This window comes from Crotalus tigris, unplaced genomic scaffold (assembly GCF_016545835.1).
Source record: "Crotalus tigris isolate CLP2741 ecotype Arizona unplaced genomic scaffold, ASM1654583v1 scf7180000023829.5930981, whole genome shotgun sequence".
In the NCBI taxonomy this organism is placed as follows: domain Eukaryota; kingdom Metazoa; phylum Chordata; class Lepidosauria; order Squamata; family Viperidae; genus Crotalus; species Crotalus tigris.
The window spans coordinates 3,742,231-3,757,591 of NW_024100213.1; the positions used below are offsets into that span (position 1 = coordinate 3,742,231).

The window sequence follows — 15,361 nt, forward strand, 5'->3', positions numbered from 1 at the left end:
AAGAAAAAGAAAATTTCCAGCAATGTTCATTATCGGTCAGCAGGCTGGCTCCTGAAAACAACATCTGAAAGGCCACATGTTTTCTCCTGTCATAGAATATAGATGGATAAAAGGGGTAGGTTCTGCCCCATTGCTCTTATTGGCTTTTTTTTTCTTTTTACTTTAGCAGAAAATGAAGTTGGTTAAGAAGAATGCTAAACTCTCAGTTGAGTTTTGCACCAATCATTTTGAAAGGATGAACTCATAAATACACTGAAGAGACCTCCTTCAAATCTGTGATGTTATCTTGTTCTGAACTGGGCCTTTGGATCATCTTCCCCTTGTTTTCATGTTGTAATGACTGTCCAACCTGGTCAAAATCTTGAACTGGCCTCGGCACTGATTGTAATTGGAGCATCTGCTCTACAGCTGAATAGATTGACTTAACCTAAACTGCACTACTTCCTACTTCCCATTCCTACTTTTTTGGTTATTTTTGTTTAAAATAAACAAAAATATTGTTTTTTGTGTGGTTATGCGGTGGTAAACATTTTCTTGCTTCTTTTTTTATGTGCTTTTATAGGTCCTCCAGAAACTTGGCAAAGCTGATGAAACAAAAGATGAGCAATTTGAACAGTGTGTGCAAAACTTTAACAAACAGCTGGTAAGTGAGTTTTAAGGATTCCTTCATTGATTGTTGAACACCACCCAGAGTCACTTTCCATGAGGTGGGTGGCCATATAAATTTCATAAATAAGTAAATGAATAAAATTTGCTCACTTATTCTTTTAATTTGTCATCTGTCTCTTTCCTTCCCTGATCTTAATTGGTATCACACCAGTGTTAGATGGTCAGGAATGGATTTGGGATACAGTATTTAGGTTCCAGTCTGCTTCCTTTGGTATAAAAGTTTCAAGGAATATTTGGCAAAATTTAGAGACGTTGATTGATTGCTGCCACTATTCTTCCCTCCCTGTGAATAGCACACAATATTTAAAAATTGCAAATAGCCTCCTCTTTAACCTTTGTGTCTTTGATAATTTACTTAATTTGCAACAGAAGAAATAATTATCTTTCTTTTCCAGTTCTTCTTGTTAGAATATAACATGTGTCATCATAAAAATATAATTGAGCATTTTCTGCTCTATAATTGCAAAAATGCGTCATCTAAACATAAAATAGCATTGTTATGAGAGAGAGAAAAATGACAAAAGGTCAAACAAATTAATCCCCTCCCAAAACATGTGCATGGAACAGACTATTCCATTCCACGGAGCATGTAGAAAACTTGGATTTAAAAAAAATGCACGTAAAACAATGAACAAAGGTAATGTCTTATTTTGTTATAATATTTTTGTTTAATTGGGTTATCTTCTTTAATTTATTTATTATATAATTTAACTCATTTTGGAATGTATGTGGAGCATGCTTTAGGTCATATTGAATAATTAAAACTAATTAAATTACTTAATTAAGTAATTAAAATCACACACTTTTAAGCATCGCTGTAACTGCTAAACTGTTTTAAAAGGAATAGTAAATGACCTATCAGGGGCTGCAAAATGCAAAGCCCATGGTCAGATGCCATATCCCCAAACACTAATTGGTTCTGTATGTGTGCAGAAAATAAGTTTGGCAATTTTGAGCAAAAAATCTTGCTGGTTAGGTCGCCTTCTTGCTTAGTTCTAAATAGCGTATAAAGCAGTTCACTGAGTATGTGATGCAATTTTTGGAATCATGTGTTTTTAGTTACATTAATGCAATAAGTAGTTTCTCTTATAACATACTGAAACATCAAGCCATATTTAGGAGTTCATCTTGCTACTTTTTTGGATTATAAGCAGTGGTGAGATTCAGTTGGTTCGCACCACTTCGGCAGAACCGGTAGCTAATTTTTTATTGCCCAGGCCCAGAATGGACTTCCGGTAGTGGCATCTACACAGAGAACCGGTTGTTTACATATTTGAATCTCACCACTGATTATAAGCATAAAGTAGAAGTGTTCTTCAGTACCGTGTGACTAAGTGCTTCCATTAAAATAAGTTTAAGCACAAATTTGTAGGAGATGACCAGGCTGAGCCTGAGGGAGGGGCCAAACGCATCATCAGTCAGGAATCCCCACAAGAGATCTAAGTCCTTGGATTCCTTTCTATTTTTAACTCCCGCTAATTTCTCTTGACCATTAGTAGTTCAGATTCTTGTAGAGAGCGCTTTGCAATAAATCTCTATACTTATTTGAATTGCCTGAATCTTCTGATTTCTCTGTTGCTTGACAAAATTCACAATACAGCATGAGCATGGCAGAGTGGGCAAATAATGTAATTCTAGCAAGCGTCCTACCACAGTGGACATCCTGTAATAGCTAGCTGAAGAACTGCTTCTATCTAATTGAATAAGCAGTTATATGGTTGATTCATGGGCAACAATTTTGAAACATAACTTTTTACCATTGCCATGTATAAGGAAATATAATTCAGTTTTAAATATTCATAATAGATGAAGCAGTAAATTGCATAGAATAGTTTTAGGGAATGGAGGTAAATTTTCTCAGGGATCATAGCACCAAATGAAGAGATTATCTTAGTCTCCATATTGCATTTATGATCTTGATTAAATTTCAGTGAAAAAACAGATGCAAACAGTGCCAACCTATATACTTAAAGCAACATTTTCTTTGGCCCTTTGTTTTGCTTTTGGAATTCATTATGGAACATATTTCATTTGGAAATTCAGAATGTCTCTTAGCATTGATACTGATTTCCTAGAAAAGCTCTTGTGCACAAAATTTGTATATTCAAAAGGCAAATTTTGTTTAAAAAACATTTCCTCCTTGTCAGCAAGGCACCTAGAGATGAGACTAAATTTTGACTGTCCAGATTCTTCACCCCATAATCAGGAACTTGCTTACAGAAGTCCATAGACATAACACAGCTTTATTTAATACTAGATAAGAATAATTTATGTGCAGGTCTCCTTCTTGTTCCTTTATACAGTTAGTTCTTGACTTACGATCACAACTGAGCCCCCCCAAATTTATGTTTCTAAGTGAAACATTTGTTAAGTGAGTTTTGTTCCATTTTATGACATTTTTCCATTTTTCTTGCCACTGTTGTTAAGGGAATCATTGCAGTTAAGTTAGCAACATGGTTGTTAAGTGAATCTGATTTCGCCATTGACTTTGCTTGTCGGACGGTCACAAAAGGTGATCACATGACCCCGGGACACTGCAACCATCATAAATATGAACAAGTTGCCATGCATCTGAATTTTGATCATGCAACCATGGGGATGCTGCAACTGTCATCAGTGTGAAAAACAGTCATGTCACTTTTTTCAATGACGTAATTGTTGTGTCCTGGGCCTGATAAGGAAACTCAGTAGGCCCAGAATTGTTGCAAATGGTCCCGGGCATTATAAAAGCTGCCCGGGACCAGACAGAGCGGCGCCAGCTTGTGCGCATGCGCAAGGCGCGAAGAAAGAAGAACTTTTATTGGTTCACTCTGTCCGGGTTCAAGTCCTATAAAAGGCCTGCGTGCCTTTTGCCTTTTGCTAGGAGTTGGAGTTGGAGTAGGAGTAATAAAGCATTGTTCATTACCATCATGTGTCATCATCATTTGCACGTGAACGGAGACCACAACAGTAATTTTGAACAGACACTAAATGAACAGTTGCAAATCGAGGATTACCTGTAATACAGAAATCCAAAATTTGTGTAAGTATTTTGGCCCACATTTTAAATTTTAATTTTTTCCCTGCATTTTCAAATCAACAGATAGTTGATCATAGCCTTTCTGGTTTGAGATTGGATGAAGCTTGCTTAGAGTTTACAAAATTGTTCTGTCTTGCCTGAGATTCAGATTCCCATCTTGCTAGTGTCAGCCTCAGCCCTTACACAACATAATTTTACACTAAATTGAAAGCAGAATTCTTGAGAGTTTTAAACAGTCACATGTGTTTTTGTGAAGAAGTACACAATTTCCTCTCTTCCAGTCATGGCATTCCATGTTTTATAATTGGTTTCTACTTGATTAATAAGTTAATGCTTGGATTGGTATGACTTCCATTACATTTTAAATACTTCACATGGATCCCTCTCCATGGATTTAAATAAAAATATCTTAAAAATAAAATGAATGAAAACTTACCAGTTTACCAGCTAATATGTAAAGTCAAATGATGCTGACAGTTTATATGAGCTTTTAGGGAAAAAAAACTTGGCAGTTTCTTTAAAAGTCAGTGTTCTTGGTTGGATTCTTGTGAGAATTCAGCATTCTTGCTCAGGATCATTTGAGATTAGGGTAAAATTGCTGAAATGTCACAGGATATCACAAGATCTATCCCCCCCCCCGGAAAAATGATTGATGCCAGAAAAACAAAGTTCAACCTTGTGTAAGAATAAAACCCAAGGGGCAATATTGATGGAGTACAAAAAATAGCCTCTTCAAAAAAAAAAAGGGGGGGGGGGCTTTGCAACTACAATCATACAAGGCATACAGAATCGTACAAATACCATCATACCAAACAGAGTTGGTTTGCTAAACAATTACATGTACTTGGGACAAACATAATTTTCCTTTGGAAAATCATTAGATATTTTAAAAGTAAACATAACATGAGCATCTGGAAATTTATGTTGTCTAGCTCAGGGGTAGGTAACCTTGGCTCTTTTATGACTCGTGGACTTCAACTCCCAGAATTCCTGAGCCAGTGCTGGCTCAGGAATTCTGGGAGTTGAAGTCCACGAGTCATAAAAGAGCCAAGGTTGCCTACCCCTGGTCTAGCTGGTTATCCCAATAGAAGAAAGGATGGTGTGGTGACCAACAACTGTTACTGCAGCTTTGGCTTTCTTGTTTAATTACTAGCTAATCACTGCTGCTCTCTGGGTAGACATGTGGGACCCTCTGGCTATAAGGCTTTTAGAGACTACCTAATTCACTGTTCATTATCCTATTCACTTCTTTGGGGTCATATTTGGGTCTGAGAAACCACATTTGTGGTAGCTACAAGAAATATAAGTAGTAAAGAAAGTTGATCTTATGAAGCCAGAGACCTTTCTCTATTTAAGCCGGAGTCCCAGGAAGGATAGAAATGACATCTAGGCATCTACTGAAGAATGGGCCAATTGTTTGTTATGTTGCTGGGAAGACAAACAGACAGCTGTCTTTGCTTTGCCCTGAGCTAAGACCCTGTTTTTTGTACAGTCAAGTGGGCACGAGGTCTGCTGTGAAATGGAAGGGATATAAAATTAGCTCATGCATTACACTGTTGACTTTTTCTTATTCCTGAATGGGAAGGGAATCTTGTTCTAAATACCTTGTATGTCCATTCAGAGATCTCTGGGCATGCTTCCTTGCATCCCGCAAATGGCACCTCCCTGTTAGCTTAGAAGCTGACCTTGATACACGTCATGTAAACCAAACATGGGTTGACTTTTTTGGCAGAGGCGCTGACATTCCAGTAATCTGAGGTACCTCTGCAGTTTGATGAACAGCACAACTGGAGCTAAGCAGAAGTCTTTCTCCTTCGCTAGATCTGTCCTTTGCACAATTCTTCAGAATAACTTCTGCTTTTTTTAACCAGGTTAGATTAAAAGATAAGAAAATAAACACAAACCCAGGAAGGGAGTTTGCTCCTGTCCACTCATGCGGTCATTTAAAAGGAAAAGCAACAACGCAGAACTATCAAAGCAACAATAGGGTTTCAATGTTTGCATTGTAAAACAGCTCTCAGATGTTTATTATGAACAGTAATGTTTTCCTGTTTAAAAGAAAATAAAAACGGGTATTTATTCATTCAAATCAGTAGCGTTATTTTAGGGAATAGAAATATATATAAAGTTTATGGAATGCTTTATGTGTATGTTCAATACATATACAAATGTAAGATATGAATGTGCTTGGAAAGGAATCTTACTGTGTTGGCTAATATTTGCCTTACTCATTGTACTTGCTGATTTAATAAGCAGATCCCCATTATTCCTTCAACAAAAAGTTACATTTGGAACTGCTTAACTTCTTCAGCTGTAGTGGGAGTCATTCTTGGTCTATTGACAGAGAACAATTATGCTATTTTTCAGAAATTCCCACTTCTGAAAATGCTGTCTGGGAAAATATTCATGCTAAGAATAATTCCCAATGAATTAGTTTCCCATATCTAGAAACTGCAATTAAGTACAGAGCCTTCTGCCCCAGACTGTGTCTATTTTGGCAAAGGAGGAGAAAAGAAAGAACGAAATGCTGTGAATGATCTTGCAAAGCACTTTAATGATAGTTAGGTTAACGTATATAGCCTAATGTATATTCTTATTTTGATGAGAATAACTTGTTTGTTCTCTCTGACAATGTATTCTTTCTATTCACTATAATTTATCTCCCATCTGTTTTATGGCATCCACCAAAGATCTTTTAGGCATACAGAAATTACGAGCCTCAAATTCAGTGTATATCTCAAAAAGCAAATTGTGAGCTGGACCTGAAATGTTCATCTGCCATATCTTTAAATAGCAAATGAAGTGTTGGTATTAAATACACAACCTTATCTTTCCTGTTCCTTTCTGTTCTGTTAATAGCATTAAACATCTGATGAGGTTCAAGGCTTAATGTATGCATAATGACAGAAAGATAGTCTTTCCTGCATTCTTACGGGCCTGGGTGTCAGAGAGAAGCCCAGCTGTTCCTGATCTGTCACGCTAAGAAGTCTATCGCCCATATATTTCTAAGCTTGCAGAATAAGCTTAGCTTGTGGTTATATGTATATTATACCCAACACCCCTCTCCCCAAGTATGGCTATATACGGACAATAAAAACCATCGTTTTGGCCATCGTGAACATTTCAGAGTATGTTCTGGCATGCGTCTCATGTTTAGGATGGCTTCTTAAGATGGTAGGAGTCAAGTGTCAGCAATTACATGGCTGGTAACAACTGAATCTGATGCTTTATTGAATTTTGAATGCTTTTGTAGGTAGCAATTGTTTGTCCAGATGGAAACATATATATTATTCAAACATTTGCAAACATTTACAAACCACCATTATTAAGACCAAAGAACACTTACTATGGCATCCTGTTTCCTATGACGACCAATCAAATGATTAGAAAAAGGGTATGTGTAGTAGTGCAGTAGGACTCTTCTGATCGTGTTTCCTGTTATTTGGATTTCAGAGGTACGCTAATGTTAGTGATGATAGTAACTGATACCCATGATTAGTGGTATATGTAGACACTTCCTTTGTTCTTTGTCAGCTTAATTTGCATGATAACTTCCTGTGGTAATGAATTCCATAATTTCTGTACTATTTGAAATACAAAGTGCTTCATTTTATTTTTCTTTATGTCCCATCATACAGCTTCATTAAGTGACCCTGGATTTTAGCACTGTGAGGGAAAAAAATATCTCTTTCAGTCATTTTCTCTATAATAGGCAAAATTCTGTGTATCTGTCTCATGACCCCTTTTATTTACTTATAATGCCATCTCTTATCTCATTATTGCATTAGAGCTGATGCATTAGCCTTAGCTAGTAAAAGTGCTTCATCTTATGGTGGATACTTGTCCTAACAAAGATAGAACTAGAATACTTCCAATCTATGGGCTTTTAAAGGTACCCAAATGATGCCAAAACAGATTAAACATGATCGCCCATCTGAGTTCTGTTTCTTGGTCTGCAATTAGTGTGTAACCAAAGTCAGCCACTTTTTCAGCACTACCACTGGCATATTGTTACAGTGTTGATGGCCTCCATGACTTTCAGCATTAATTTTGGCTCAGATGCTTCTCCAAAACAGGCAAAAATGAAGGAAAGGGACACATTTTAGAGTTTAACAGCTTTAAAATTGAAAATATTTCAACATGGCTCCAGTCAGGAATATGGTGCCTCTCGTGGTTAGAATGCTTGGTTGGAGGTTAGCAAGCCCGCATTCGAGACCTGAATGCTGGCGTGGGGTAGGGTGAGCTTTTGTCCTTCGCTCCAGCTTCTGCTGGGGACATGATAGGAGCCCCCAACAGGGCAATCCTTACAAGGCAGAAGGTCCTCGATGCTTCTGACATGAGTGCAAAAATAAAAATAAAAATGCTCCAGTCAATGTACAACTGCTATCTAAATAAATTATACTTTTAGATTTTTACAACAAATATATCTGTATAAGTAAATCAAGCTATACATAATACAAATTTTAAACAATTGAGTTATTTTTAAAATTCTAATTGGCATCAGAGTTAAGTACTATGCTTATTTCATTCTTTTGCCAAGTATTTATTTCTCTATCCCTAGACAGTTAAACAATAATTATTATTATTGTTATTGTTATTGTTATTGTTGTTATTACGGATCATCACATAGTCAGCCAGATGTTCAGACTGGATTTGGCATTTTGTCTACCTATCGAGTCCTTACCCAGGACCTGGGATAGGCAGATGTGGATGTTTGATGGTATTACAGATATCGTCGCAGGATGGAAGCAGTTCCTAGTAAGGCCGCCTTTTGCAATTGACTAATAGCGAATTTGTCAATGCCAATGGTGTTCAAGTGGTGCTCCAGTTGTTTTGGGATTGCACCCAAGGAGCCTATTACTATTGGTACTACCCTTGCTTGCTTTTGCCACAGTCTTTCTATTTCTATTTGTAGGTCTTTGTATTTTGTTATCTTCTCCAGTTCTTTCTCATCTATTCTGCTGTCTCCAGGCACTGCTACGTCCACTATTCAGACTTTTTTCTTATCAACAATTGTTAAGTCTGGAGTGTTATGTTGCAGGTGTTTGTCTATTTGAATTCTGAAGTCCCAGAGCAATTTATTTTTATCATTTTCTATGACTTTCTCTGTTTTATGATCCCACCAGTTCTTGCTTACAGGCAAATGATATTTCTTGCAGATCTTCCAATGCACCATTGTTGCTATTTTGCCATGCCGCTGCTTGCAGTCAGTCTGTGCAATCTTCTTGCAGCAGCTTACGAGATGGTCCACTGTTTCTTCACCTTTGCATAGGTGGCACTTACTGTCTGTTGCTGTCTTCTCAATTTTGACTTTGTATGCATTTGTCCTTAAGGCTTGGTCTTGTGCAGCCAGAATTAGTCCCTTGGTCTCTTTCTTCAATTTTGCTGCTCTTAGCCATTGCCAGGTCTTGTTATTATCTGCTTTCCCAGTTATTTTTTTTAATGCACTGGCCATGTAGTGCTTTGTCTTCCCATGCCTCTATTCTGTTCTTAATTTGGTCTTGTAGGCCAGTTTGGTCTCTCCAGTAGTCAGTAAGCCTTCCTGATATACTAATTTCAGTGCATCTTTATCACTGTCCTTCAGATATTCTTCCAAAGCCATTTTTTCTTCTTCAACCATCTGATATACTTGCAACATTCCACGCCCACCTATTTGCCTTGGTAGATAAAGTCTGTCAATGTCACTGCATGGATGAAGGGCATGATTCATTGTCATTATTTTTCTGGTCTTCCTATCCATTGCTTTTAGTTCTGCTTGAGTCCAGTCCACTATTCCAGCTGTGTATCTAATGATTGGAATTGCCCAGATGTTGATTGCCTTCATGGTATTTCCTCCATTGAGTTTGGACTTTAAGATCTTCTTCACTCTCTTGATGTATTCACCTCTAATCTTTTTCTTGACTTCAATGTGCTTGATGTTGTCAGCTTGAAGGATACCCAAGTATTTGTAGTAATCTTCCTCATCCAGACCCTTAATGTTATTTTCATGGGGCATCTTGATTCCTTCAGTTTTCACTATTTTTCCTTGGTTGATAGTAAGTGTGGCACATTTGTCCAAGCCAAACTCCATTGCAATATATTGGCTATATATACAGACAGTGTTGAGCAGCAATTCTATTTCAGATGATGTTTTTCCATACAGCTTCAGATCATCCATGTAAAGGGGGTGGGATAGTCTGGCAGATGTGTTTGATGTTTGATAGCCATGTCCTGAGTTATTCAGTATTGCTGACAGAGGAAACAGTGCAATAACAAATAGTAGTTGTGATAATAAATCTCCTTGAAATATTCCTCTCTTGATATTAATCTCTCCTACTCTCTCACCATTGATTTGCAACTGTGTCTTCTATTGTGCCATCGATCTTTGCACAAATTTTCTGATGTTTACACTGACTCCTGTTATTTCTAGGCACTTGATTATCCAGTCATGTGGCAGACAGTCAAATGCCTTTTTGTAATCAATCCATGCCACATTGGTCTTTCTTTTCTTGCAGTTTTCCAAGATTATTTTGTTCCTTTGCTGTTGGGGCAGTTTCCTTTCTGCTCAGGGGAAAAGAAATTGTTTTCAACTAGATGCTGTTGTACTGCATCAACTACCATATCAGTTAGCAATTTGAAAGTTGTTGGTAAGCAGGTAATTGGCCTGTAGTTGCCTGATATTGCTGGATTTTTCATTATTAGGTAGGTTTTCCCAGTTGTTAGCCACTTTTCAATTTCTCCTCTTTGTAGTATATTGTTGAACTGCTTGGCAACGAGTGGGTATATAACAATTAGATATTTCAACCAAAAGCCATGCAGTTCATCTTCACCTGGTGCTGATCTTACTTGCTCTTTTTTCTACCACTTTTGTTGTTATTACTAGTTCTTTCATTTCAACTTCTATTTTATTTATTCTCTTTTAACCAAGCCCCATCCTTGTTGTATTTCTTTGGGTTATCCCATATCTGCTTCCAGAACTGCACTGTTTCTTCCTTGTCAGGTACTGACTGATTCATTGCAGTTTCTCCATTAATGGATTGGTAGAAATGTTTCTGATTGGATTGAAATTGGAGATTCTGCCTATAATGTGCAATTCGAGCTTCATATCTACTGATTTTCCTGGCTATAGCTGTTATTTGCTGTTTTATTGTTTCCAGTGTTTCCTTGATTTTCCTTGTTTCTAAGTGGTATTTCTTGATTAGGTATTCTTTGGTCTTCTTGTTCTTCAGCTTCTTTTCTTTCATCTGTTCTAGCTTGCTTGCATGTGATCTTAACTTGCTGATCTTATTTTCTAGTCTAACATTCCATTTTTGTGGTGCACTGTTTGTTTGTTTTTCTTCTTTGTTGATTTTGCATCCCAGATATTCAGTTATAACTACATTAGTTGGTTTGTTTCTTGCAGTGAATTGGTGCTTATACTTGATATTGCAGTATTTTCATCTTTTAATGCTTGTGCTAGCTGTTTCTTTGGAACAAACTTCAATGCAGGCAGCTTTATTCTGTTGTTTTTGTGCTGTTCTAGATGATCAGTTATTCTTTGTTTCAATTCTTTTATTTCTTTAGTTAGAGGGTTTTGTTCTTCCTGTGGAAAAGGTGCCTGGTTTCCAAATGAGAACAGTTGTATATCCTTCACTGCCAACTCCCCCTGGTTTGCCTCTACATTCTGAATTACTTCTGGCAAGGCTTTGATTTCTTTGCCCAGGGTCAGGAGTAGGCAACCTTGGCTCTTTTACGACTTGTGGACTTCAATACCCAGAATTCCTGAATCAGCTATGCTGGGTAAACCTTTATAGTTCGCCAATTCTGTTTCTGTGAATACTTTATTTTGTATTATAAATCGGCGTTGATCTGTTAGTCTCTGTTCTGTTATTTCTGATTCTGGATGTTGGTCTTTCCAGAACTGGTGCATTTGTTTTAGATATCCTCTTCTTGTTGGACTTGATATATAATAACAAATCATTATTTCTTTGTTTTCAATCACAGTGTATTTGCGACAGGTAAATACCTTTTCTTCCAGTAGTTCTGCAGCTGCGGGCCCTGGTTGCTCAGCCAACAGTCCTGAGTCCTGTAACCCATTTTTCATTAGATATCCAGGAACTCCAACATCTAGTTCAGATCTTGTTAACCCGGTGACATCTGAGCCGGTATGGCTTTCTGAAATTTACGTCTCACCATATTTTTTATGGGAGAGACACTCTTTGTTTGACTCCTCTGATGAGACCTGTCCAGTATGGTTGAACCTCTGGCATAGCTCTCATCTTCCTCAGAGTACACAAGCCCCACAACCACAACAAGGGTTGTTGTTGTTGTTGTTGTTGTTGTTATTATTATTATTATTATTATTATTATTATTATTATTATTATTATTATTACCTATTGCTGCAATATCTCTGGAACTGTTGCATTTCTAATAAATTGAGGGAAAAAGATTACTCCACTCATTTTATAAGGGTTTTCAGTACAATTGAATGCAGAGTCAACATCATTAGCAGAATTGGTGCCAGTCTGAACATATCAGAAACATATACAGTACTTTTAAGTCTTGGATAACTGGAACTCTGTTATAGTTTTTTTATTTTAAAAACACAAGATAAGAATGAAGACATAAACACTTTTAGAGTAAGAGCAAGGAGGACCATGACAGGAAACATGTCTTCATCTGTTACCTCCTGAAACAGATGTTGTATAAGCTTCCTCTCTTTAAATTCCCCCTTTATGAAGATAAAAGGAAAGAGGAAAGGCAGTCTTCTGTATAAGCAGATGCTGCTGGATAGATTTTTCTTTTTCCTGCTGCCCTTGTCCTTCCTTTTGAAAAACCACAGCTGTTCCCATGGCCATAGACATTCCATCCAGCTTTTGTTGATGTTAGGCAGGGAGGGACACCCAGTATGTGACCATTTTTCTTTTGTACTGTCTTTGAAGATGCACACTTTAAGGACTAAATTAACCCATATGCAGAAAAATTGCATAATTGGAATTATGCTAGAGATATTGGTTGGGGACTTTTGAGTATTTAAATATTAAAATGGAGGATCAGGCCAAAAATGATTTACATCCCAGTTGCAATTAAGAGGTTCTTCCTTGACTATCAACCCGTGATGGGGAGACCATGTTCAAAACAATGAGATTGCAATTTTTAAAAGCCTTGATCTCAAGAAGAAAAGTGCTTTGCTGAGCTGATGTATGGAGATAGGGAACCTGGAGATTCCTGCTTTATTCCAGCTGCAAACAGTTGGAAAAATTAGGTCGCCCAACTCCAACCTTGGTCATTAGATTGAGACAAATTTTTCATTCAAAATGAAAAGTTGTCTTTAATAATATTGAATGTCTTCATATTTGCTAAATAGATTGCGGGTATTTGACAGGTTATAATATTTGATTTTAAATTATTTCTTACAAATGATAGTTATTTACTACTCTTTAATGTTTTTAACTAGTAAGTTCTATACACATAATTGTACTCAGTAGCTGATACTGTTTGATGGATGGTGTTAGTGCTCAATAATACAGAATATCAGTTATGACAATTTGTATCTTATGCAATTTTTGATAAACATCAAATCCAAAATAAGGGATGTCGTGAATCTAGAGCTCCAGTCCTGAATGTACTTACTTGGAATTAAGTAACAACTCAGTAGACAATTGTAAAATGGCAGTTTGAAGTATTCATCTTTTGAGACCAAGGTTCCTATTCTAAATATATTTCTGTTATTTTAATTTAAATATTAAAGTTTTGAATATTTCAGAAAATCAGTTTGTTGTCATGCTGCTTTATTGAAATGAGAGATAAAAGAAAAGCTATTGTGACTTAGATTGACTCATTGGCCTAAACCTTCTTAGCCATTCCCAATTCCACAACCTAATTAGTTGCAATTATGTTTTGCTATTGAATTATTTACTCATTTTAAATTTTTGTTTACTTGTCTACTGAACTTTCCAAAACAGCTAAAAATAATCACTATAGGGCAGATGTCAATAAAATAAGATAAATAACAGACAAAATCAATAAACTAGTAGATAATATAATAAAGGGAGAAACAGAATTCAAAATATTTTATAGCTTTTTAAATTTGTAGCTGGGTTGTGGTAGTGATCCTTTTTTATTTTTTAGAATAGATTATTTCTACTTTACAGATGTAATCTATTCTAAATTGTACCAAATTATATTGTGTGTGCTTAATTCAAGGTGTTGGTAAAGCTTTAAATCAAAAATAGTAATGTACAGCTTAACCCACAGGTGGACATACAACTAAAGTTGGGACCACAATTCCTGTTGCTAAATCTGAGGTAGAGCATATATAGATATAAGCAATATGGAATTATATAAAATACCAAAGGAGATCATTTAACTGATTATATTAAAAGTTTTTTTTAAAAAAATAAAAGCAATAGTTAATTGAGGAAATTAATATGGCTTTCTAGAGATAAATGTTCTACAAAGAAGATGCTATATCTAAAAAGACAAATGTCTGCTAATCTGGGGAGTTCCCTCTACAGCTAATCTTATAAATCTTATAAACTAGACAGGTTCTTTCAAAAAACAATATTTTAATCTTTCTTTTCAGGATTTTAAAGATGAAAAGCAACAGTGGAACTTGATATCAAAACCAAACTATTGTGACCTGTTATTGCAATAGCTCACTCACTATTTCTATTCACTATTTTTTTAGGCAGAAGGATCCAAGCTACAGAAGGATCTCCGGACCTACCTGACTTCAGTTAAAGGTAATACTTGGAATAATAGTCCTATTGCTTTACATGATCTTCTGTGAAATAAATTCCAGAAGCCATTATTAAATCTTATCTTACCCAGTTTTGTCTATTGCTGCTAGGCAGTGCTATTTGCATTACTTTAGAAAGCTATAATTATGGAACTAAGTAGTTATTGGAATTTTATGGTGGCCAAGAAAATTTGGAACAGGGGCAAATGCTATTTATTTAACATGGAAACGTTTCCTAGAGATGTGCTATAGATAGATTCTAGTAATATTTTATAAATGCTTCAAGCTCTGTCTTGACTAATAAATTAGGCTAGTAAGAGGATAATAGAGAGTGGGGGAGATGTTGTCATGGCTCCTGGCATAATATTAGGTCCCATGGTGGTTAAAAAAAAAATAAAGGCCACCAGACTTGGAAGCTTGGAAATTTGGAGTTATTCATTTGCTTAATAACAAGTAAATGACATGTGTTATACTTTTCAGGTTCCAGGAAGCAGGAGAGATAAACAATTATAATGCAAATCTCTTTTTTTCTGTTGGGATCCTGTCCCTTCCTTTTACTTTTGTTCTTACTACTTTAAAAAAGCTCCACAAAACATGGCCAGACTAATTATATCAATAGGCAGCAGTTCTTATTTTAATCTTTCAGTATAATGTTGAAGAACAAATAGAAAGAGTAGTATCTATATTACTATATTATTATTATTATTATTATAATACAGTATATCATTATATTATATATTATATTACATTACATTATAAATTAAATTATTTACACACACATGTATAGGTATGTGTGTGTGTGTATAAATCTCAGCCAAATATTTGAAACTCTTCTTAAATTATACTATGTTCAGAAATAAGAAATTAGCCATTTAAAAAAGGAACTTAGTTTCATTTTTTTATTAAAGAAAGAATATTAAACCACAAGGGAATTGATGTGTGTAACCATTTGTTTGTTCATCTTTTATTTTTC

The 15,361-nt window shown here is 35.9% G+C and overlaps 1 protein-coding gene across 16 annotated transcripts in view; it reads left to right on the forward strand.

The window, feature by feature from the left end:
* BIN1 (bridging integrator 1) overlaps positions 1 to 15,361 on the forward strand; it is a 113,241-nt gene that overhangs the window by 51,947 nt on the left and 45,933 nt on the right. For all 16 annotated transcript variants that reach the window (XM_039321862.1, XM_039321864.1, XM_039321866.1 and 13 more), the window contains exons 2-3: positions 563 to 643; positions 14,338 to 14,392. In XM_039321862.1, the coding sequence (XP_039177796.1) occupies positions 563 to 643; positions 14,338 to 14,392 (136 nt within the window). The remainder of the gene's footprint in view (positions 1 to 562; positions 644 to 14,337; positions 14,393 to 15,361) is intronic.